The 23,058-nt window shown below is 35.4% G+C and overlaps 1 protein-coding gene across 10 annotated transcripts in view; it reads left to right on the top strand.

The window, feature by feature from the left end:
* PPIP5K2 (diphosphoinositol pentakisphosphate kinase 2) overlaps window positions 1-23,058 on the top strand; it is a 52,419-nt gene extending 29,361 nt beyond the window's left edge. For 4 of the 10 annotated variants that reach the window (XM_054184976.1, XM_054184977.1, XM_054184978.1 and 1 more), the window contains exons 17-31: window positions 252-434; window positions 2,109-2,250; window positions 3,342-3,565; window positions 4,930-5,057; window positions 5,252-5,366; window positions 6,699-6,806; window positions 6,896-7,012; window positions 7,739-7,912; window positions 10,247-10,420; window positions 11,647-11,716; window positions 13,771-13,890; window positions 14,777-14,839; window positions 18,677-18,808; window positions 20,448-20,576; window positions 21,250-23,058. In XM_054184976.1, the coding sequence (XP_054040951.1) occupies window positions 252-434; window positions 2,109-2,250; window positions 3,342-3,565; window positions 4,930-5,057; window positions 5,252-5,366; window positions 6,699-6,806; window positions 6,896-7,012; window positions 7,739-7,912; window positions 10,247-10,420; window positions 11,647-11,716; window positions 13,771-13,890; window positions 14,777-14,839; window positions 18,677-18,808; window positions 20,448-20,576; window positions 21,250-21,353 (1,983 nt within the window). In that variant the 3' untranslated portion in view covers window positions 21,354-23,058. The other 6 variants (XM_054184980.1, XM_054184979.1, XM_054184982.1 and 3 more) reach the window with 6 other exon arrangements.

Genomic DNA, 23,058 nt, shown 5'->3' with positions numbered 1-23,058 from the left:
GCTGAGGAGCATGCTCTATGCCATATCACCATCACTTTTACACCAACCGTAGCAATCCTGCACACCAAGGCAGTGTTTGGGGGGCTATTTCTATGGAAATATCTGCATTGTCTGCAAAGTCCCCATTTATCTAATCCATAGGAAAGTGATACAATCTTGAATTTAAATTAGTGTTTGGGGTGTTTTTTTAAAGATACTTTTATATTCTCATCTTCATCTGTTTGCTTGATTAATTGTATTATTTGCTTCAGGGACTACTCGCCTTGGAGGGAGAGCTGACTCCTATTCTTGTCCAGATGGTAAAAAGTGCAAATATGAATGGTCTGTTGGACAGTGACAGTGATTCTTTAAGCAGCTGTCAGCATCGTGTTAAAGCAAGACTCCATGAAATTCTCCAGAGAGACAGAGAATTCACTGCTGATGACTACGATAAGGTTAGTGTATGATTAATTTCCTATGAAATTAAATAGCTAGCCACACAAATTCTTGTGTAGAAGTCATGAACAGTAGTTTTATGTATCTGTTTTGAAAAATTATTTGCGTGCTTGCAAATAGTTTCAAATACAAAGGAAGCTGTACCAACTGCAATAGTAGATATTTTGAGGTGTCTTGCAATTTGAGTAATCAGAACAGCTACAAACTTTGAAATAGGAGTAGATAGGGACCACATTCATAAATCATTTTCACTGTTCCATTAAAAATATTTTAATTATTCAAGAAGTTAAACTCTCTTGTTTACACTTTCTGTAATCTTTACTTTGACAGTATGTGGTATTACAAAATGTACTGCCTGCCTACTGCAGTTGTTTCAATGCTTGATCTGCTATAGGGCCTTTTTTTTACTAGATGCCGAAAACCAGTAGAATACTTTCTAATCAGTGAAAGCAAATGTTTCACTAACATGCCAAATTAGTGCATATAATATAGTTTACGCTGACTTAGTACGGAACACACATGATTGTTCCTGGTCTTAAATGTAAGTAATGTTTGTTATTATTAGGAAGCTTCTTTCTCTTTCATTTGTCCTTACTCTGTCTGGTATAATAACTGAATACAAGTCCTCAAATGAGGTTTAGACGTTTAAGCTTAAACTGCTATTTTCTAAAAGGCATTGAGCGCAAATTATTGAAAAATAATTTTACTAGCCTGTATGTATACTCTATGTGGATTCATGTAAACATACAGATTACAAGTAGCATCCAAACCACTGCCAACAGTGGGTTCATACTTGGAAAAAGTGAGAGGGTACAAGGCGTTAAGGATTTATTTATTTTCCCCCTTTTTTTTCCTATATAGGTATAATGGGACTTGAAATGTGGCTGGAACTAATAGAGCATACTCTTCTAAGAGAGTCACTGAAAGTAACTAACCTTTGGAATTATAAAGTGATAATAACTCCTTTTTTTTTTTTAACTAACTTGTGATTTGGGAAAACAATACTTTTTTTTTTCTCTGGTAGAGCACCTTTCCCATTGATTTACTTGATTTACTTGGTCATTATAGGGAGGTAGGAACTGCTTACTATTAGATCGAGGGCAGAAGTTTTCCATATCCAAATTATGCTGTGCATTTGAGGAAACTGGAAAAGTGCAAATGTGTATGTGTGTTAAGTATATAAATTATTGTTTAATATCATCATTTGCTTACTTTGGATTATGCAGACTTTTATGGAAAAATGAGGCTAAGCCTCACTTACATGGATATTGACTGTATTGTTTTAGTGACACTTGATGAGGATAATCTGCAGCTTCTACAGTTTCTAGAATTGTCAGCTCTGAAGGAGTCTTTCCAATTTTAATGTCTTGGAACAAAATAAGAGTTTTAGGAACTCCTGAAATGGCTCATATTTACTGTACAGAATTAGTTACCCTATAAATTTCTCGTCACCTTTGAATCTCTAGTAAATGTTACTACCTTTCAATATATTTTCTTTTCTTAATGCCTCAAAGGGAGTAGATAATTGAAAAATGGTTTCAAAAATCAATACAACCTGCTGAAATGCTTTTTCTGCAATACTTGGAATCTTTCATACATTCAATCTTATCTCTCCAGTTCTTTCAAATCCAGTCAGTTTGTTTAGATAATTTTGTGTTTATCTCAAATTGCAGCTTACTCCATCTGGAAGCATCTCATTGATAAAATCAATGCAGGTTATTAAAAATCCTGTAAAGACATGTGACAAGGTCTATTCCTTGATCCAGAGCTTGACTTCTCAGATCAGGCAAAGAATGGAAGATCCAAAGTCTGCAGGTACTTAAACATTTTTGTAGTTGTATTTAGTTTCTCTTCTTTCCATCTGAGAGAGGATTGTAACATAACTTTTCGTCATTAAAATCGCTTTTAGCAGAACTTTAATCGACAATGGGTTAGGGATTTTTCACGGTCTGTATCCATATGCGTAATTTTAAAGTAAAAAGCAGGAGGAGCACGTGGTCATATTGCAGGTAAGGACTCTTTGTGGTATTCAGAAGTTCAGGCTAGGCCTCAGGTGTTTGCAGAAATTCTTGGCTTAATTATTTGAAACTGAGCAGTCCACAGAATTAATAGGAAAAGCAGATGGTATTAAAGCTAAGTTACATATGTCTGGTTTTATATTTAAGTATCTTTGCTGAAGATCTGTTGCTTGATATATGATGTGTATTAGTATTGCACAGAATGATGCTCAGTATTAATGGTGGTAAACCAATGACACCAGTAAAACGAGATCTGGAAGTGACCACAGTGCTTTTTTGGTATTAGCTAAATACTGGAATATTTGCTGTCAGTGTTTTCTGCCGTGTGTAGTATGCAAACAGCTTCTGTTCTGAGGTTGAGCAGTGCAAGCGTCACCTGTGCATAGTATCAGTGGTGTTTGTCTATTTGGTCTAATCTCCTTTCCTGTGATGGGGATAATCCACCCTTTCTGCCAGTCTCTTGGCTCTTGCTGTTGACACCTGCAGGTGAGAGAGACAAATGGGATGTGTGGTCTGTTCTAAAACAGAGGTGTTGTCCTGTCTTGCTCCTTGCTAGAATTTTCTTACAGCTTTATTTGGTTGCTTTTGTTTCTATATGATCTGTACTGTAGGACACTTTACTCTTGGTGCTGTAGCTTTGCTTAAAGGGCCAGTGGTGCGTTTCATCAGTGAAGCTTTCTACTATCATGATGTAACTACTTAGCTGTGATGCTTTCAGCAGTAAAATTAACCGTATGCGCATCTGTTGCCTCTTCTTAGAAGTAATGCAGTTAACTTCTTTGATCCCTTTTATCACTCTGTAGTCAGCTGTTACTACCATGTAATTAAAATTTCCCTTTTGTTACTTGGATCGTCTTGTTTACTTATATGAGATATGTGTCTATCCAGATATTCAGCTGTACCACAGTGAAACACTAGAACTGATGCTGCGCAGGTGGGCCAAGCTGGAAAAAGACTTTAAAACAAAAAATGGAAGATATGATATTAGCAAAATTCCTGATATATATGACTGTATAAAATATGACGTGCAACACAATGGCTCCTTAAAATTAGAAAACACAATGGAATTATACAGGCTTTCAAAGGCTTTAGCTGACATTGTGATCCCTCAGGTAAGCCTTTTCAGTTATTAAAAAGAATAAATAGAAGAATAAATGCTTTTACACATTTCATGAAAATGTCTGCTCTGTCTTTTCTATTGAGGGTTCCTGTATTTTGCAGTAATAGAAGCCTTTAATGTTCCTTATTTTCTGGTAGCAAGCTGATAGATTATTTTTTGCAAGAAAAATTTGATTCATAGTTCATGAAGCTGCATTCAAAGTGAATTTTTCTAGCCATTTAAACTGTGAACATGTCTGCTTCCTTTGCTGCAGTGTATTAAAGTGGTTCATCTCAGCCATTCTTCACAGATTTAAGTGGAGTCCCTGTGAACAAATGCATTAAGTTTCATAGAATTTCAGGCCAGAAGCAGACAAGTTAAACTTCCATATACTACAGGCTGTTAAACTCAGGATAGCTCTAAAATGTTGTAGGCTGCAGGATATGAAATTGTTCTGTGGTAACGGGACGAAACACAGTAAAGGTTTCCCCATGTGTCCCTGCAGTTATAGAGCACTGCTGCAAGAGAGGCATTATCCATATTGTGAGGGAACTTCTTACTCTCCCCATCTCTCAGATTCCCTGACAGGAAGAAGGACAAAAGAGCACTGTGTTGTGTCATGTGGGCCTGTTAAGCTTAAATTTTGAGTAGAGTGTTAGAGTAGGTAAAAATGAGGGTGCATATTGAAGGAAGGAAAACAAAGAAAACGTGATAAGCCTATATAATGCAAAGGAAAATTGCTTATGTTGCTTTCTAGAGTAACCAGAAAGTCTATCATAATGATGACAGCACTTTCATATCATCTGTAGCACAGAGCATGAAGCTTCTGGAAGAACAGATTTTTAAACACCACAGATAGTGTAACAGATATTATATTTTCCAGTTGTATTAAACTACCATTTTCAGTGTTATTTGAGGTGAATAGGAGATCTTCTTTGGGGTGGTTTACCCCAAACTAAGATAGATGTATTAAATAGGTAATGTACCTTTGTCTCTTTATTGACTGTTCAAAAAAAAAAAAAAAGTTACTTGAAATAAGGTGAAATGAAATGCATCATAGATGTCTAAATCCAGGAAGGGGGGAAGAGAGGGAATAATTCCCTAGATGTTTTGCTTAAGAAAAGAGATTCATCATACCGGAGAGGGAATCCACTTTCGTTGTTTAACTAGTGAATGAAAAACTGTTTCTATTTGTCAAATCAAACAGCTTGTTACTTGAAGGGATATCAGTCATCTAATGTAATAAAAATGTTAAACAAAACCGTTTGCAGCCAGATCAAACTAATAGATGACTAATTGGCTTTAATATACAAGCTTTGAATTAGAAGGCATTTTAATCCTTAACTGAATTTTAAAAGTCAGTTTCTTCTTACGCAGGAATATGGTATTTCTAAGGCTGAGAAACTAGAGATTGCCAAAGGTTACTGCACTCCTCTAGTTAGGAAAATACGGTCTGACCTTCAGAGAACTCAAGATGATGATACTGTAAATAAGCTTCACCCTCTGTAAGTCTTTTACTTTTTTTTTACATGGTAACTTTAATTTCTATAAGCCTTAATGGTGATACTCCATAGCTTTTGTATTTGAAATATCTTACTAGTTCATAGTAATTTAAAAAAGATGACTTATTTGTTGACAGCTATTTCTAAAATAGGGGCATATCTCATTATGGTCTAATAAGATCTTTTTTTCTTTCAAGTTATTCCAGGGGTGTTATGTCCCCTGAACGCCATGTTCGTACACGACTCTATTTCACCAGCGAGAGTCATGTCCACTCCCTGTTATCCACCCTTCGTTACGGTGCCTTATGTGATGTAAGTTGAACGCTTTTTCTGTTAAAGCTCTGATAATTTTGAGAGGAACCAAAAGCACTCAATCTTACTAAAATTGTACCAATTGAAAACTTAATTTTCTTAAGTGGCTTTGAAATTTATCACGCTTTTTCAAATATTTGATTCCCTATTATATATACCAAGACTAATTTCAAATTGCTGGTGTCCCCATTGGTGGAAATCAGCATGCCCTTTAAAGTAATGCTGAGTTCCATTGCTTTGTTCAACGTTATACGTTACAGTCTCAAAGAGATTTGAAAATGGCAGGTAATCCATTTTTTGTCTTACGTTGTCACCTATAATTCTTCCAACTCTTTTCCTTCAAGTTATCATTCCGGATTCTCTTGAATTTCTGGCTTACTAGTTTTGACCATTGGCATATTGTCAAGACCTCCTTACCTGACTTCAAGAATGCTCATGTAGTGCAAAGTTTCTCCTGTTCAGTGGATTGTCTTATTTTCCTATGCTGTCATAGAATACCTTGAAGGTGGTGCATTATTCTCCATCTGATTGTCTTTGAAACCAAAGACTAAAAGAGACAAGGTCTCCAGATTCAGAAATGACCTAACTGAGCTCTTTGAGAGGATAAATGCAGCACCACAAAGCTTACATGGCTACTTCTAAGATTAATTAAGAGCTTGATTAATATACTAATTTTTGAAATGGTTGTATTGACATACTTGTTTCTGCTAACGGATGAGTGAACTCACTGATGGTAAAAGCATTTTTAATCCTAGACCTTTGTGACATATGCTACAGCAGATATGCTCCTAGTTTTAAGCTGATAAGCTTTTAAGTTTCCTTTGAGGTGGATTACTAAATGTATTTTTTCTGAAGCATGAAAAAAGGTGAATATTCATTTTAAATAGCTTGGGATGCTATGGTTATATTTCCTCTATACACTAGAAAATGTCATTTACTCTGTTTCACTGGTAGAGCGATATCTAGAAACATTTTCCACAATATACTAGTTAAAATGAGTTTATTGCAAAATTAACAATTCCCATCTGGGAAGTTTAAAACGGTGCCTCTGTCTACAAGACGTATATCATCACTGGCAAAAGAACAAGAAAGGTGCACTGAAATAAAATATAAAAACTTCTGCTCTCCACTTCTAATTCATTTGATGAGTACTTTTAAGTTGCTTTTTTTTTTTTCTGGTTGTATCTCTGTTTTTTCCTTAGCTGTGGAAAGCTTTGTACTTGTGATGGGGATGTAAAATCCATGGAAATGGGGAAAAAGAGAAATCACCAGTCTTTTTAAAGAAAATATTGGGGTTTATTTGTTGATTATTTTTTTTTCCTACTTCATAAGGAATCAAAAGATGAACAGTGGAAACGAGCTATGGATTATTTAAATGTTGTCAACGAACTCAATTACATGACACAGATTGTTATCATGCTTTATGAGGATCCAAACAAGGTATTTTAAATGGATAAATATCTTCAGAAACAAGCAGTGCTAAGCTATGTATTAATAAAGTGTAAACCTATTTAATTATTTTCCTTTAGGAACTTTCTTCGGAAGAACGTTTTCATGTCGAGCTGCATTTTAGTCCGGGAGCCAAAGGCTGTGAGGAAGATAAAAATTTGCCAGCTGGATATGGATACAGACCTGCCTCCAGAGAGGTAATAATTGTGCCTTTCTTTAAAGCAACAATTTTTCCAGACGCAGACACATGTAAAATAAACACTGGGAAATTGTTAGGTAAAAAATACAAATGTGATTTTCATTTTGGTAGAAAAATTGGGCAGTCCCAATGTATTATTGCAATTTGAATGGACACTGACGTAATGGACACAGGTAATTTGGACCTTCTATGGCTTTGCCAGAATTTTTGCTAGAAATCTGAAATATTCTAAAAAAGGTGGTATTGACATCAGTGTCACATCAATGATATTCTGGCAACTGAGAGAAATATTTAAGAAAGTAAGGTATGTTTATGAATACAGATTGTTGAGGAAGGATTGATATTTTCAAAGATGTATGGTCAGGTCTGTGGAGTTACCACCCGCTTTTTTGAGAAATGAATGAAAGCAAAGCTTGGCTGGAATTCTGTTGACTTGTGGGGCCAGGTTTTTATTACTATGTCAATAGAAAATTGGATTAAGATGTGTTGGCTGAACAGTGTGGTTAATTAGGACCACACCATCATATGCAGTGGCTGGTTAGGAGCAAATACACATGGATTATTAAAGTCTAGAGCAATTTGGTCAGTAATATGTGATTTACATCTTATATTTTAAAATCGGCTTGCTTTATGTTTATGCAGAAGAATTATTTAACAGCCACTTCTGTTTGTGTGTTGCAAGCTATGCAGCTAAACTGAAAATGAATTATGTTATTGTTTATAGAATGAAGGCTTGAAGAAAACCTCTCATAGAAATGACAGTGACGAGGAGGCACATGCTCCTAAAAGAGACGAAACAGATCGGTCAGTAGTGATGTTCAAGCCAATGGTGTCAGACCCAATTCACATACACAGAAAGTCACCTCTTCCAAGATCCAGGAAGATTGGTTCTGTTGAAGTAAGTGTTTATGTTCCAGATAATGACTTTCACAGAAATTAGCTTTGCCTTACTTTTAACAAAACAAGAACAAATGTATTTTTGCTTTTGATTACACAGAACCAGTATGATGTTATGTCTCACAAAAGGGTTACTCCTATTCTATGGGAGATCCTCCATGGCAGTAATTTGTCTGAAGGAATTATTTTTTTTTAAATTAATTATTATTTTGCGATAAGACTTACTTCTTTTTCTTTTTAAGCCATTTTAGAAAAGACGATATTTGAACATGAAGACTTTTTCAGTCTAAACCTACATCTTCAGACTAACATACATTGCTTTTGTATTCATCCTCACAAGACAGCTCCTATTGGGAATTAAGCAAACCTTCAGGGTGAATGCTGAGAGGGAACGGAGGGCTTGGGGGCGGTAGGGGAGGTACAGGAGGTGAGAGACATGTCTTCTGCTGTATTTGCATTCACGTGGGGTGAAAGTGACTCCACTTGTCAAGCATTTGAAGGTAAGAGAATAAACTGGAAGCTTTTTTTTTTTAAATGGGTGGGGTTTGTGTTTCATGGATTCTTTGGATAATGTCTTGAGCAGTCTAGTCTCCTGTCTTGAAGGCCATGACATCTAGGTGTGCTTCACACGTATGGCTTTAATGTCACAGAGGTGAGGGGATGCACGGCAGTATCACTGATACCATTTGTACAGTTGAGTAGCAAAGCTTCAGATGGTGCATAGTGGCACTTCTGTGATATTAATGCTAGAAGCAGACTAACAGCTTCTTATTGCCTCATTTTCAGTTGCTTAAAACCATCAGAAATGAAGATTCATACCAAAAGCTTTTCCTTTCATGTTTGTGTTGGGAATGGGCTGTTTGTATGCAATGAAAGTATTACCAATTTGCAAGTAACTTGGTTATTGGTGGTGTGGAGAAAAAGTTGCATGGTTCCCTTCTTGTGAGGATATCTGTATAACTACACATGACTTGCATAAATTAACAGAGATAATAAATGTGAATGTCTTACGTTTTCTATTTCCAAGTTTTATCATAAACAAATGCTCACAACATCAATATTTTGGATTTTTAAAAGCTGTTTTCACTATGATCATGCAAACTCCCCTCACAGTTATGAGTTCACATAGACACAACTTAACAGTCTGTTACTTCAAACTTTTAACCATTTTCATAAATTATGCAGAAGTTACTTTCAAAAGGTATCAATAGCATAAATTGCTAAATTTTGACTGCGCAGATAATATATGTTCAGATGGAATGCATTTTAGCATTCAGTGCTTGTTTATTTGCTGGAAGGAAATAGCTGATTTAAGGAAAGCATACACTGTGAAACTTTTTTTGAAAAAGTAAAATTGGAACTTTCATCTGGCCTACTGAAATCTGCAAAACCAGTATTTGGCATATTTAAACCAAATGGTATTTTGAAGTGTTTAAAATAAGTCATTGCAACTTAAACTGCAACTGCCTTGAACTATTTTTGTTTGTTTGTTTGTTTTTTTCCCTCCTGTAAGAGGCAATTCTCTCTTCACCTATGTCCGTTAACTTGAAAGGACACTGTCAGGTGTGAGATTATGTGGAAGTTTTAATCTGGGCTATAGTCAGCAATATTTACAGAAGGATTGCAACTGTGATTGAGTCATGAAAATAAATAAAAGCAGAGTTTTAACAATAAAAGAAGAAAGTAAGGCTCATCAGTATTGGAAATCAAATTCTGTATTGCTAAAAATGTTGATTGCTAATAATACGTAATGATGCAGGGGATGGGTGACTCGTAGCCTGACACTGTCCTCCTTTGAAGTCTTAATAGGTGTCCAGCATCAGATAATGTTTAGGGCTTTTTTAAGGTTGGAAAACCACTACCTGTCAGGTTGGTGCTCCTACCAGTGAGTCAGCTGTAGTCTCAAAGGCAATAAAGTTATAGGCTAAAAATGAAAACTATTAAGTAATAAATAGGAAAATTTAATGTACTTAGAGGGGGAAAACTATTAAACAGTCTGCCAAGGATAACAGATCTGTTTCCAACATGTGGGAAATTCTTAAAATTATGAGTGAATTATTGATAACAGTTACTTTTCTCTCATATCTAATAATTAGTCTACCAGAAATTTGACTAAAGTGTTGTATTAAAAAATACAATTGAGTGAAAATATACAAGTGGAACTGATGACTTCTAATATTGTAATATTACTCTTCCCTATTCGCTGTTTAATAGTTTTAAAAGCAGTATATAAAAGGGTGCAAGCAGATTGGGTTTTTTTCTTTTCTGTTCATTTGGCTCTGTTGAATCTAACTTTGCATGCTTTGCTGTTTTTTGCCCCCTTTCTCACTTCCAGGAAGAGAGCCCCCTGAGTGTGTCTAGCCCAGAGTGTATTGGTACCTGGCTGCATTACACCAGTGGTGTGGGTACTGGGCGTCGAAGACGCAGATCAGGGGAACAAATCACTTCTTCCCCTGTCTCCCCTAAATCATTGGCTTTCACATCCAGTATTTTTGGCTCATGGCAACAGGTTTTTAAACTTTACTTCATTAAACATTATTATGCATTCCAAGCAACAACCAACTGTCTTTAAGGACATCTAATCCCTTGTTATGGATTATGTTTGAAGCAAATTCTTCCACCTCTTAAAATTACTTCTCGAGAATGTCTGGGGGAAAAAGAGCAAGTGCATGTTTTTCCACTGAATGTGTTACTCGTTTTCCTAAAAATTTGGTTTCTTTATAGGATTTGCAAACGTTACAACAGTAAAAAGACTCAGTCTACTGCCTAATGAAACAGATTTCTGCTTTGGTTTAGTTGTCCTTTAAGACTTTAAAACCAGCATTGCTTAATTTGGTGGTAGGTAAATTGAAAAAAAATTTTAATAATAATTGCAACCAATACCATTGAAAATAATTTATTTGGTACTTCATAATGCTATTCAAAACTTGTTTTGCATATATCATATTTTCAGTGGCCTGGTATTAACTATTGCAGGAAAAAAATTCTAGCACTAATAATTCTCGCCTTCTGTATCCGGAGGTATCTGAAACTCCCAACACAGTACATCATCCATTGACTTGTACAATATTTTGAAGATTTTTCTAAATATTGGGGGGGAAAGGCAGGAAAAAAAGAAACAGTAATTTTTTCTGAAGTATCAGTGAAGATCTAAACATTGGTTAGTATGTCAAGATATTGTTTACATGAATGGCAATGGATGGTGTTCTGTTAACCGTATCCTTTTTCTTTGAAAAATTTCATGATTTCTTTTTATTGTGGAAAATTCTAAAACTACATAGGAAAAGTTTATATCAGTAAAGGCTGTGAGCATCTGAAGATTACACTGATTGAGCCCGTGCATGGATCCGTGATTGTATGGTGTCCTGAATAGCTTGTCTGTCTTTCCTTCCCTCCCCTCCTTTTTTCAATACAGGCGCAGTTTAGGAGAATGCATTTGGTAAAATGAAATAAAATGTCTCAAATGTCTGTTCTCATATCGGTCTTGGTCTGTGTCCTTTCTCATTCTGAATGCTTGCTTTGCACCACTTCATTGCAAGGAACTCATATGTGAAATGGAGTCCCTTCAGAAGGGGATATTGCATGATCTTTCATGTTTCCTTTACATATTTTTACTAACACTTATCATACAGCTTATTAACACTTGTCTGTCTGAAACAGGCTGCTGTATCAAGTTAAATGGACGTTTCATGCTGCTGTTCTACTTTCCCTTATGTTTCTGTTTTTTATATCCAGGTCCTATCAGAAAGCAATAGTAGCTTACGAACACCGAGAACTATTCTGGAACAGAAGCAGAGTGGTTTAGGTATGTGCCTACAATTGAAATTTTGTTTGATGTTCACAGCTTTTCATCTGCCTGTTGTTCTGTACAGTTGTACATTCTTTGAATAGTTTTTATGTTAACAGGACCCAGTAGTACTTGTTGTCAATAATATATGCTGTCTGCCTATGAACTGGACAATTTTTCTGCAGCAAAGGTTTTTAAATAAACTGTAAGTGAAAAGAGCAAGTCCTTTGACACTGTTCACACTACTGACTCTGTATGGCTCGCAACAGGTACACAGGATTAATTTTAACATCAAGTAGATTTTTAAGATAATGTAGTTCATGACTGAGTTTTTGGGTTTTGCAAGAATCTTTTGGATTGAAATGGCCTGCACTGGAAACTGTTAAAACACTTTTCTTCAAAAATTAACATTTTCTGCTGTGGGCAATTGATGGAATGGAAGGTGTTTTACTGAGGGAAAGGGGATGGGGAGCAAACCTCAAGTTTCTTGGTAACATCAGGGCTTTTGCACACATTCCCTCTCCTAAAATCAGTTTCTTCCTTTCAGCATTAGAATGAATCATGCTATAATTCAATGAGTTGTTTCAAATTCTTTTAATTCTAGTGGTGCTTTTCTGTTGCTTCTTTGAAACAGGCATACATATGACTCGTGCAAAAATATGAACTCTTGCACTACTGTAAATCAATACTGCATTTTTTTCTGTAAGTGTGTATTTTCATGGGAAAAATGAAGTGTAGAAAATGCATAAGCTATATGCCTAAACTTAGAAGTAGCTTTTCCTTTCTTTGTAAAGATCTGTATTTTTTGTATGTTTAATCTTTCTGTGATACTTTTCTCCCTATTATATTTTTCCCTTAGTAAAATGCATACATCAGGTGCTCTTCTTTATCAAAGTCATGGTTTTTATTGTGTGCTTGCTAAAGTTAAGCAACTTTTCTTTTGCCAATGTGTGATACAATATGGCTTGTGGAAGTTGATGCATTTCTGTGCGTAGATTAAGGTATTACATTTGGTGTGAAAGGCTTTTGCCACAGACCAGGCACCAATTTATTTTGGCTCTGATTGGTCACATGTGCTAGTAATGTTTCCCCTCCCTGGGTCATTAAAAGTAATGAAAGGAAGTATCACTGCTTAGATAGTTGCTTTTCAAAAAAAAATCTGCTGCTACTTATCTAAAATGTAAAAGATAAGTTCTGAGTGGAAAACCACTTCTCCTTTCAAGTAGTAGTAAAAAATGAAGGAAAAAAATTGCAACATTTTTTTCCATTTTGTTCATTGTTGTATGTAAATTTCATTTATGGTTGACGATTATGAAAGTTATTTTTATATTTCTGTCTGTGGCTTTCAGTGATTTGTTAAAACTCCCATCCTAGTGGCAGGAATGTGTGAGTTGTAACAAAAGTATTGTTTCTTGCATGGAGATGTACAAAAGTCTTCTCAGGAAAGGAAGTCAAGCTAAACTTCATGGAACTCCTGGGTATTTTCAGTTTGTAACATTGTCAATGATGGTAGCTGAAATACAATAGAGTATTTATAATTTGGGTAATGTTTTATGGGGGTTAGCGGAGAAATATTTCCATATCAAGTCTGTGGAAATGCATGAGTACTTTATTGCAGCCTGTCATCTCAAAGGTTGATTTGGGTGTAAGCAATGAGCAGTATTTTTCCAGTTTATATTTGTTTCAGAACTGCAGGTTTTAAAACACACAACTTTCACATCATCATCATCTTGTTTTTGTTTTGTTGTTTTGGTTGTGTTTACATTGATGCTAACTGGTAACTTTTCTTTACCAAAAGCGAAAACAGGACAAGAACTCACTTTGTTAAAGCCAGTCCTCTCTTTGCACATATAGCAGAGGGTGCTGTCTCATGAGTAGAAGCACAATAAATTATGATAGTTTCAGCCTACAAGTACCACTCTGACATTACAAGCATATTGTGAACCTGTCCAAGGCACTGCCAAAAGCTGCCTTTTGTGTGGTAAGAGCCATGTGCTTGCATGCTGCATGCATCCCCAATGTGAATGGACGAACACCTGGTTGTTGTATGTATTTTCTCTAACTCCCATCAGGGTCTCACTGTGCGGGCCTGTTTAGCACCTCAGTGCTCGGGGGTTCTTCAAGTGCACCTAACCTACAGGATTATGCTCGTACTCATCGTAAAAAGCTGACTTCTTCTGGCTTCATAGATGGTATGTGCACACTCTCGCACATGCACGCACAAACCCATGTGCCACATTGAACTTCTAAAGATAAATCCTAGGTTACTGATTTTAATGGAATCCTAGAATCCTTTGCCTTAGTATTAATTGTATGAGTTTCTATTGCTTCTTTATTTCCCATAGCTTGCTTATGTTTAACTTAATAGCATAGTTAATTCTTGTTCCTGTCTTGAATTGAACACTAGCTCACAGACTTGTAATGCGTGCCAGGAGATTTCAGCAAGTGCATTTTTTAAGTAAACTAAAATTTTGTATTTGAAATTCTTTTCTCATTTTAAACTTCAGGTTTTATCATTACCTATTGATCTTGAAATGAAATAAATTACTTGGAGCATATGAAAGAAACGATAAACTAAAAAGTTAAATACTGACGGTGAAAATTTTAGGATTCCTGACCTTTTTTCGGTGGGGTTTGGATTACAAAGGAGCAGGAGATTTTCAGTTTTGGATAACATGGGGTAGAGAAGAAACTCTCTCACTAGTTTTCAGAATGTAAAGATGCCAAAGCGCACCTTTATAACTCTGAGGTGAAACAGTATTTGTGCTGTTTTTCCCCCAATTCACTACTCAGTGTTCAACTCTAACCTGATATAACTTTGTATGCTAGAATCACCAGCTCATTCTGCTTGTTTTCATACACTTCATTACACATCTTGTAGTTATCAACAATCCGAATTTTCTTCTTTTTAACCTCTATTTAGATTTTAGCCCTTTTCCTTGGTCCCTTCTGCATGCCACTCAGTTCTAATACCTTCTCATCTTTTCTTTTTTTCTTTCTTCTTCCTTTCCGTTTTTTAAAATGTCCCTCTTTTGGTAGCTGTTACAAATTTCAGGTACCTGTTTTTCTCTTTCTCAGACACCACACGCGGTTCTGCTGTTAAAAGGTTTTCTATCTCATTTGCTCGACACCCAACCAATGGTACGTTTTGCTTTTATTTTAAAAACAAAAACAAAAGGTTCCTTGCTTCATCCCTTTTATTTTTATTTCAAATACGGGGTGTACAGTATCATCCAGCCGTCTGTCGTTCCTAACTTCAAGCACAACTCCAAATATATATGTAATCATTAGATATCCTAAATCCCTTCTTTACCATTCATTAGTATAAATACAACATCAAATTCATTCCTTAGAGAAATCCTTGAAAAAATTGAAGTTAACTGTTAATCATGATCTCTGTAATAAATTATTCTCCCCAATTTCTTGTGTGATCAGACTGATGGTACAAGATAAAAACAGAATTATATCTGATCTTTATTGGGCATACACTTCTTCATAGCTGCTGCTTCTTCTTTGTCTTTCTCCTGCTGAGCTGTTTCCCTGAGCCTCCCAGTTCCAAAATAAATCACTGAATTGACAGCTGGAGTTTATGACTATCTTCTTGAAGCGATGCTAAGTTAAAAAACTAAAGCAGAAGCTTTGGTTCCATTCCTGATAAATTGATATACTTATCATCAGACAAAAATTATTTTACCTTATCATACTTCTCTGTTCATCAGATGTGCAAATTACTTAAATATTGCACTAAAAAAATCACAGCAAGAGAGCTGCCTGTTGCTCACATTGACCTCTTGAGCTTCAAGAGTGAGAGTTAACTTGTCTTCAGTCTACCATAGTTACAAAAAAAGTCTGGTTTAACGCACAGGACAGAGGTATGTCTTTCTCTTCCTCAGCAAAATATTCCGTGCCTACCTTTCTATGTGATTAAATAGGCCCAAAATGTATACTTTTTATGAAAACCAGACCCGATCTTCAGCATCCACCAGATCTTAATGTAGCTTTTCCAGATTTCTTAATTGCAGTTTTAAAATGTGCATGGCTGCTGCCTGAGTACAGTGATGGTGATATTATCGAAACTTCAGTGGAAATCATCAGCATTTTCATGTTAGATTCAAAATATATTTGCTTAGAAACAAGGTTAAAAACAAAAGACTGAGTTTTTGTTTGGCTTTGCTGAGAAGCAAAGTAGTCCTTTATTATATTCATTTGGAATCCATAGTGACCTTTTGCACTGCAGTGCTTCTTGAAGGGAAACCACTATAGTAAGGTTGAATTAATCCATTAAGACTGATATGAAAGGCCAGTTCTAGTGTTCTGTTTCAAATAGGAAAGTTAGGAGTCCGTTTTTGATCTTTAGACTCAAATAAAATAGTATTTCCAAAACATACGAGGTCAGAAAGTAAAAACTGCATTTGAGTATCAGTGTCTAATAATATGATAACTTCCTGTTCCATTTAGCACTATCTTTTTGTGACTGCATTCTTTAAAAAATGATCTAAATTGCTTTTAATGAATGCATTGATTGTTCTGATTCATTTAATACAGCAGTTTTACCACACATCTTTTACAAGATTAATGCATGCTGTACGAGCTCCTGTGAAACCTAAGTATATTGCAGGTTTCCAAGGGTTCTCTACTAACATAAGAACATATTGATGTTGTTTTGTCTGTCCCCTGGACTATCATTTTGATTCTCCTTGTCCCTTCCACTCTGTTTTTCTTATTTTTATGTTGTTATCACACGCTCTTAACTCATTTCAGACTACCCCCCATCTTTAGTTCAAGGAACATGGTGAAACAAGTATCTTCTGACAGTGCTTTACCTTATTTTCTGGGCCTCTGTGCAGAACACCCGCACCTCTTTAGGTGCTGGTCCATTTCCTCTGTGGAATTTCTAGGCTCCAGTGGTATGTCTCTATAGCTTTTAAATGTAAGACAGCTGGGCTTTTTGAGATCCTGCGTTAACCCTTTCCTTGTCTTGCCTTTTGATGGGGACAGTGCTTTAAGAATAAATAGAGCCAAAGCTCAATGGCTGTTAGTTTACAGGAAATTGCTTTTTTAAAGGGATACTGTCAGGCTTCTTCATCATTAAAACTCAAATTTATTTCTCATAACATCATAAAATAGTTATCATAAAGGATTCGAGTAAAACACTGCAGACAGATTTCCAGGGTATCTTTTAAGTCATATCCCTTAGATGCAAAGATACTACAACAAAACGCTGGGATATGGAAGCAGAGTTGTCAAAACTGAACAAAAACCTATGGTGGGGAAATTCCTGAAAGAAGAAAACTTTTTTTCTTTTCTTTTTTTAAAGGGTACGGGTGTATTTTGAAATTCCTTTCTGTTTTTTCTGTAACACTGCACTATAGCAATAATAATTACTAAAAAGTTAACCTGACATTGTCCCACTACATTCTTTGGAAAATTAAAAAAAATAAATTCTCATTCAAGTGATAATGACTTTTCTGTCAGGGTAAAGAGAGAAATCTTACATTTTACTGTAATGCAAAGAAAGGGTTTGCGCTTTGCATGCATGCATAGTTATTTAGGATATTAATATGTATGCCAAACAGCTTAGTGCTTACACTGAAGCTTAGCTACTGCCTTTATAAGAAAATAGGAATTAAATATGTGGTGGTGTTTCTTTTGTACATGAAAACCAAGTTTCCATGAAATGCAACATCTTACTGCAATACAGGTGAAGCTGATATAAGTACACTTCAGTTGATTGTATATTTGAATCAACTGTCATCAAATTTGAGTACAGCCAAGGTGGATCCAGATATAAATACATTTGGGGGTTGAAATTTTGTTAAGTTACTTCTCTGTGGGGACCGAATGGGGAACACTGGGTATCACAGGAACACTGATGCTTATTATTTTAGGGGAGGGAACAGTTCACAGTCATAATGCTATTTCTAATAAATGTACCTTGAACTGAAATTCTAAGCATTATTTCATTCACTATTGTTTTTTCATTTAAATATCTTACATGTAGCAACTGTAAATTTACAATACTGAATTGCAAAGTTGTGATGTTATGGCCGTATGTTGAAAACACTAATGGACATGTTTTCCTCTTCTGAAATGCAGTTGGATGAAGAGCTGTTCATTGAGTTATCAAACTTGCATCAATTTAGAGAACTGCAATTGTTTTTTTGCCGAGATGTTTAAATGCCTTTTAGTATGTTAGCAATACGGATATGCATGGTTGGTATATAATCAATACTAATGTAGAAAAGCGAAGTCAAATAAATTTTTAGATTTTGGGTTCCTATACTTACCTGTTCTAATATATGAAACTTCTAGTCTTTTAAGTACGGTTTTTAAATGCATAAAGGTAGGTGTAGATCTGTATTACAAAGTTAAAACATGTAACCTCAAGGTACAAAAGTGCTAACAATGGTTTTCCTTTGATACTGAAGGCAACAGTTTGTTTTCACAGAATACTGAAGATGATAGAACGTGAATTCTGCAAATTTATTTCTTGGAAGTTGTAGTATTTTTAGCTCTTGTCTGCTAACAGTTGACAACATAGCTATCCTGTTTTACTTGCATGAATGAGTTACCTATTTAGTCTTGTGCCAGGTATGAGAATGAATAGGAGAAATACTACCAAGTCCTGACTGTTTTCTTTTTAGTATTTTACTAAGTTTGTCTTGGAGGAAAGTTATCTTTCACGAACTGATTTGTGAGTGGAGCACAGTTGTAATGTTTGAAGACCACTTTATATGTACATGGGATTTGTATCCTGTGGTATGTTACATGGTACCTTTGGTTTAGTTCACTCTGGAAATTGGCACATCTTATTCCAACTTCTATAATATTTAGTGCCCATGATTTCAAGATTAGTATGTCTGCATGTGCTGATTTAAAAAAAGTATTTTTATCAGGCATTAATACTTGCATAAGCAATAGCTTAAATCCTGTCTTATGTTTGGAAATTGCTTTTTTTTTTTACTATTTTTCTTTCAGGTTTTGAACTATATTCCATGGTGCCTTCTATTTGCCCTTTGGAAACTCTACACAACTCCTTGTCTCTGAAGCAGGTGGATGAATTTCTTGCCTCTGTTGCTGCTCCATCAAGGGAAACTCTACAGGAGACATGTACTGATTTTAGTTTGTAATTATGTTTGGTTTACATTGTTAAATATTGTCTAGTTAATCTTTCCAGTATTTTACAGCTAACAAGTAAACTAAGAATACTTAAAAAAAAAAATCAAATATGTACATAAACCATAATTTTAATTTATGCAGTATTCTTTTGCAGTACAGACACTGGCATAATTCACTGAAGTAGTGTCTCTGTTGACTGGGGTAGTAAAATAAGGATTGAATGAAATTGTAGTTGGTTTATTTCCTCACATTAAGAACTTCTCTTATAGATGTCAGATATATAAGAACTACAAGAACTCATAAGGACTATGCATACTGTTAGTTGAATTACAAGGAATGCTTTTTAGCGAGCATGCAGTATTTCCAGCTTTATACTGTACTGTTGTACTGGCAGTAACCTCAGCAGAGGAGTGTTGACTTTTACAAGCCTTTGACGTCTTAAAACTGTGTTATTTCCTGTTTCTTTCAGTATTACTTGGGGTTTCATGTGTGGAGTGCTTCGCAGTTACTTAGTTTTTTAGTAGTTTGTGTTGCATGTTTAATGTTTAAATGGCCTTGAAATGAAATGCAAACTGAGTTACACCCATGTGCACGTCTCTGGGAAGATGACTTGCCATTGTGATTCTACCGCTGTGACTTTGGAAATGGTTTCAGTTAGGTCAAACTTACCACATGTTTGGATACTTGTAATTTGTGTGTCAGGTGACTGAAAATCATTATTCATGAGATGTCTGAAGACGCATGCTTTGATCAGCAAATTTGTACTTGCTAGTACTGATACAAAAGTTGCCTAGATGTTAGGGTTTTTCCTTTTTTTGTTAGAGGATTTTTCCTTTTTTCCCTGTTATTTTAGTTTTATACAGTTTAGATTTTAATCATCAGCTAATTAGATAGAGTAGGCCTCCTACATCTGAGAAGGAAGATAAGCAATTTAAGAAAACTGGTGTTACTGAAAAAGAACTCAGGGAGGCTTACAGGTATTCTAAAGTTCTCATCTATTTAAAATGCTTTGTTACCCTAGTTAGGAATTTCATGTCTGTTCAAAATCAGTTCAAAATTTAGAGTACAAAAGATGAAAAAATATTTTTTAAAAAATGTCATACATCTGTGGTGGTCTGGTTGTCACCCATCTACAAAGGAATGGTTGGAAATTAGACCCGATAGAATTGAGGCTATAGGTGCTTTCCTCTCCTTTTGCTTTTCTGTAACATTTGAAAGTTGTGTAAAGAATAATGTGTTATATGCGCTTTTCATAGGTATTTTGGACTAAATGCCTATTCAGTGCAATCTTCATAACGTATGAGAAGTAGCACTAATACTTTTGCCAGTCTTCTGACAAGGCAGCTGTTAGTGAAGTTCAGCTTGGCTGCCTTACCAGCATGAAGCTATCATGTTGCTTTCTGAGGTAGAAGGGAGATTTTTTATATTTGTCTTTCATGCTTTGAAGTTTTGACGCTAGAGTTAAAAATCGGTAGCTGAGCTGCAGGTTGTGTAACTGTGGCATCTGTATTGCTGCACAGATACACAGTCCTGTGGCTACTGTTTTTGACGTTTTGCTCAGGTGAGAGTATTTTTATTGCTAATGATGTGTATCTTTTATTCTTTTTTTTTTTTCCCCTCCCCATTTCAGCTTCTCCATCTTACATGATTCCACTGTCAGGAAGAAAAATTTCTTTAAATACATACACCCCTGCAAAAATTCAACCAACACCACTTGAAACTTTGCCTGAAAGGCTAGCAATAGAGAAACCAACCTTAGGTAAGTAACTGCTGTCAGAGGCAGAATGGCTAACTTGATTACATTATTTCCAGCAGCAGGATTCTTTCTTACGTACTACATAATTTCTTAGGGCAGCTATTTCTTAACTTTCCCTGTAGATGTCAGTGGGATCATTTTGCAGGTCAGCAGGAGCTCAATAGCATTGAACAAATAATTTTATCAGTAAAACTGTGTTAAGAGTTACTTTCTCTTATCCTCTGTGGTGCTTGAAAGAGTTTCTATGGCCTGAAAATTCATGGTGTTTTGGGTTTGGTTTTTGTTTGTTTGTTTTAAGTATGACATTATTTCCAGCTATCTCCAAGTACGACAAGCAGATTTGTTTATTTCAATGGCAGAATTTCTAAGATGTTTTCTGAACATTTACCACAGAGCTCTGTGACCAGGTTCTGACTGAATCTGCCAATAACACAATGATGCATTCAGTCTTCAGTATATTCAGTCTGAACTGTTGGCCAGCTACGCTGTCTCCTCATGGGTGGTTGTGATGTTTTAGAGGACCTCTAGAACAAAATCCCATTGTGTTTCTGGTTTCACTACATGCAGTGTAGTTTTGTGTGTGTTTCTATGCTAGGCAACTTGCATTTTTCTTCCTTTTTAGCATGGATATTCTTAAGTGTAAAAACGGAATACTTTTTTTTCTTTACCTGTTCAGCTACCCCTGGACCATCTGTTTGTGAATCTGATGTTAAGCTATCTCTTGAAGAGGCCTCGCTAGATACAGAAGTTAGTGCTGAAACTCTTTCTGAGAAGAAATGAAGTTGGACAGACAAAACTGGAAGCAACTTCTCAAATAATTCTTTAGTGTGCATTCAACTAAATTACTGAGCTTTCAAAAGCCATTCATATCTGCCGTTCATAGTGCACTTCGGAATCTTCAGTTTATACATGGTTAACTAGCGTGCACGCTATATATTAGGTCAAATGTCTTGTCTCACTTTCTAAAACATTTCAGGAAATGTATTTATTTATCAGTTTGATGAACTGCACACCTTTAATGGAAAAGCTGCACATGAACCTTTTCAGTGTCTTCAAATATTTACTGTAAACTTGTACAAAAAGAAAATACCAATGCAGTGGTATGTGTTACGGTGGCTCTGTTGATGTCACTGTAATGAAGGCATTGTCTGTTGTCATTATAAACTTCTATTTTCAGGAGTTTATAATCTCCCTGGGAGTTTCTTTTGTGGGCTGAAATGTAACACACATCTTGGCTACAAGCTTTTTTTTTTTAATTTAACTACATTTCCAAAGAGATCTCTTTTGCCTGGTTTTGAAGATAAGCAGATGTTTTCTGCATTTGAATTATTTTATATCATATATGCTGCAATAATTGGGCATGATGGAGTGAGTTAATGTATTGTCACTTTTGACTCTTCTTATTTTTATTCTGTGTTTACATCAGACCTGTAACTTTCAAATACACCTTCTCTTTTGTTATTTAGTATACATGCTTGTATACGGGTACCTGTATATCATCCAGCAGGTAAAACTGTCTTTTATACATTTTTATCAAAACTTCTTTTGTTTACTAAAAAGACAGTTTTATTTGCTTTACAATATGTTTCTACAAAAAGGAGATATTAAAAAGCAGGTTTTGTAAAAAGAGAAATGGTTACAGCTGGTCTGCTAGTGAATTTATCTTAGAAATTGTAAATATTCCATCTATGCTTTATTACCATCCCTTCAGAGCAGAGAGAGACCAGAACTCCGTACTTACTGTTGCAAAATACTCAGGATTCATCATGGCCTGGGAATTTTCATACCTCTGTCCTTCCAATCTAGGTGGTTGACAACAGCTCTCATTTAAAAAAAAAAAAAAAAAAGGGGGATTTTGTAAGAGCTGTGAGAAGATTAGTAAGTCAGTGTAACTTTGAGTTCTTGAGTTATGTAGAGCAATCATCCAGTCTCAGCAGTTCTTGTGATTTTTTCTGTGGCATGAAAAAATTATTGAATGAGTATAATTATCCCAAATGTATGAAAATATTGTCCACTTTTGTAAGTTCAAGTGGCTGATTATTAATAACGGACTTCATAAACTACAAGTTAGGTAATTCCTTTCACATTTAAGTTGCAGAAGACGTAGCTTCCAAGTAATATTTTAAGTAGGGCTCTTACTCGTCCCAGAGCCAGTGCAAATATAATTACATTCACTTTGCCACAGGGTCTGTTTTCAGTGTTTACTACACATGAAAAGGCTTCAGCAGACTAATTCTAAAAATGCTGGTTAAATACCAAAAATACGAAGGGTTTCACAGCTATATACTTAAAACATTTCATTTTCTGTAGTGTAATTGTGTTATTGACAGTGTTGGTCTTGCACACAACTGAATGTACACTTGTTTACCATTTTTAAACAAAAAAAATACTGTTAAATTTTAAGTATGCGTATCATTCCAGTCAACCAAAGCTGTGGCATAACTTTTTTTTATGTGCTCCTAAATAAAAACAAGGTCACTGTCAA

Source organism: Rissa tridactyla, chromosome Z (assembly GCF_028500815.1).
Source record: "Rissa tridactyla isolate bRisTri1 chromosome Z, bRisTri1.patW.cur.20221130, whole genome shotgun sequence".
Classification (NCBI taxonomy): domain Eukaryota; kingdom Metazoa; phylum Chordata; class Aves; order Charadriiformes; family Laridae; genus Rissa; species Rissa tridactyla.
Note: the sequence above shows the minus strand (reverse complement) of the source record. Positions and strands in the feature narration are given on the sequence as shown.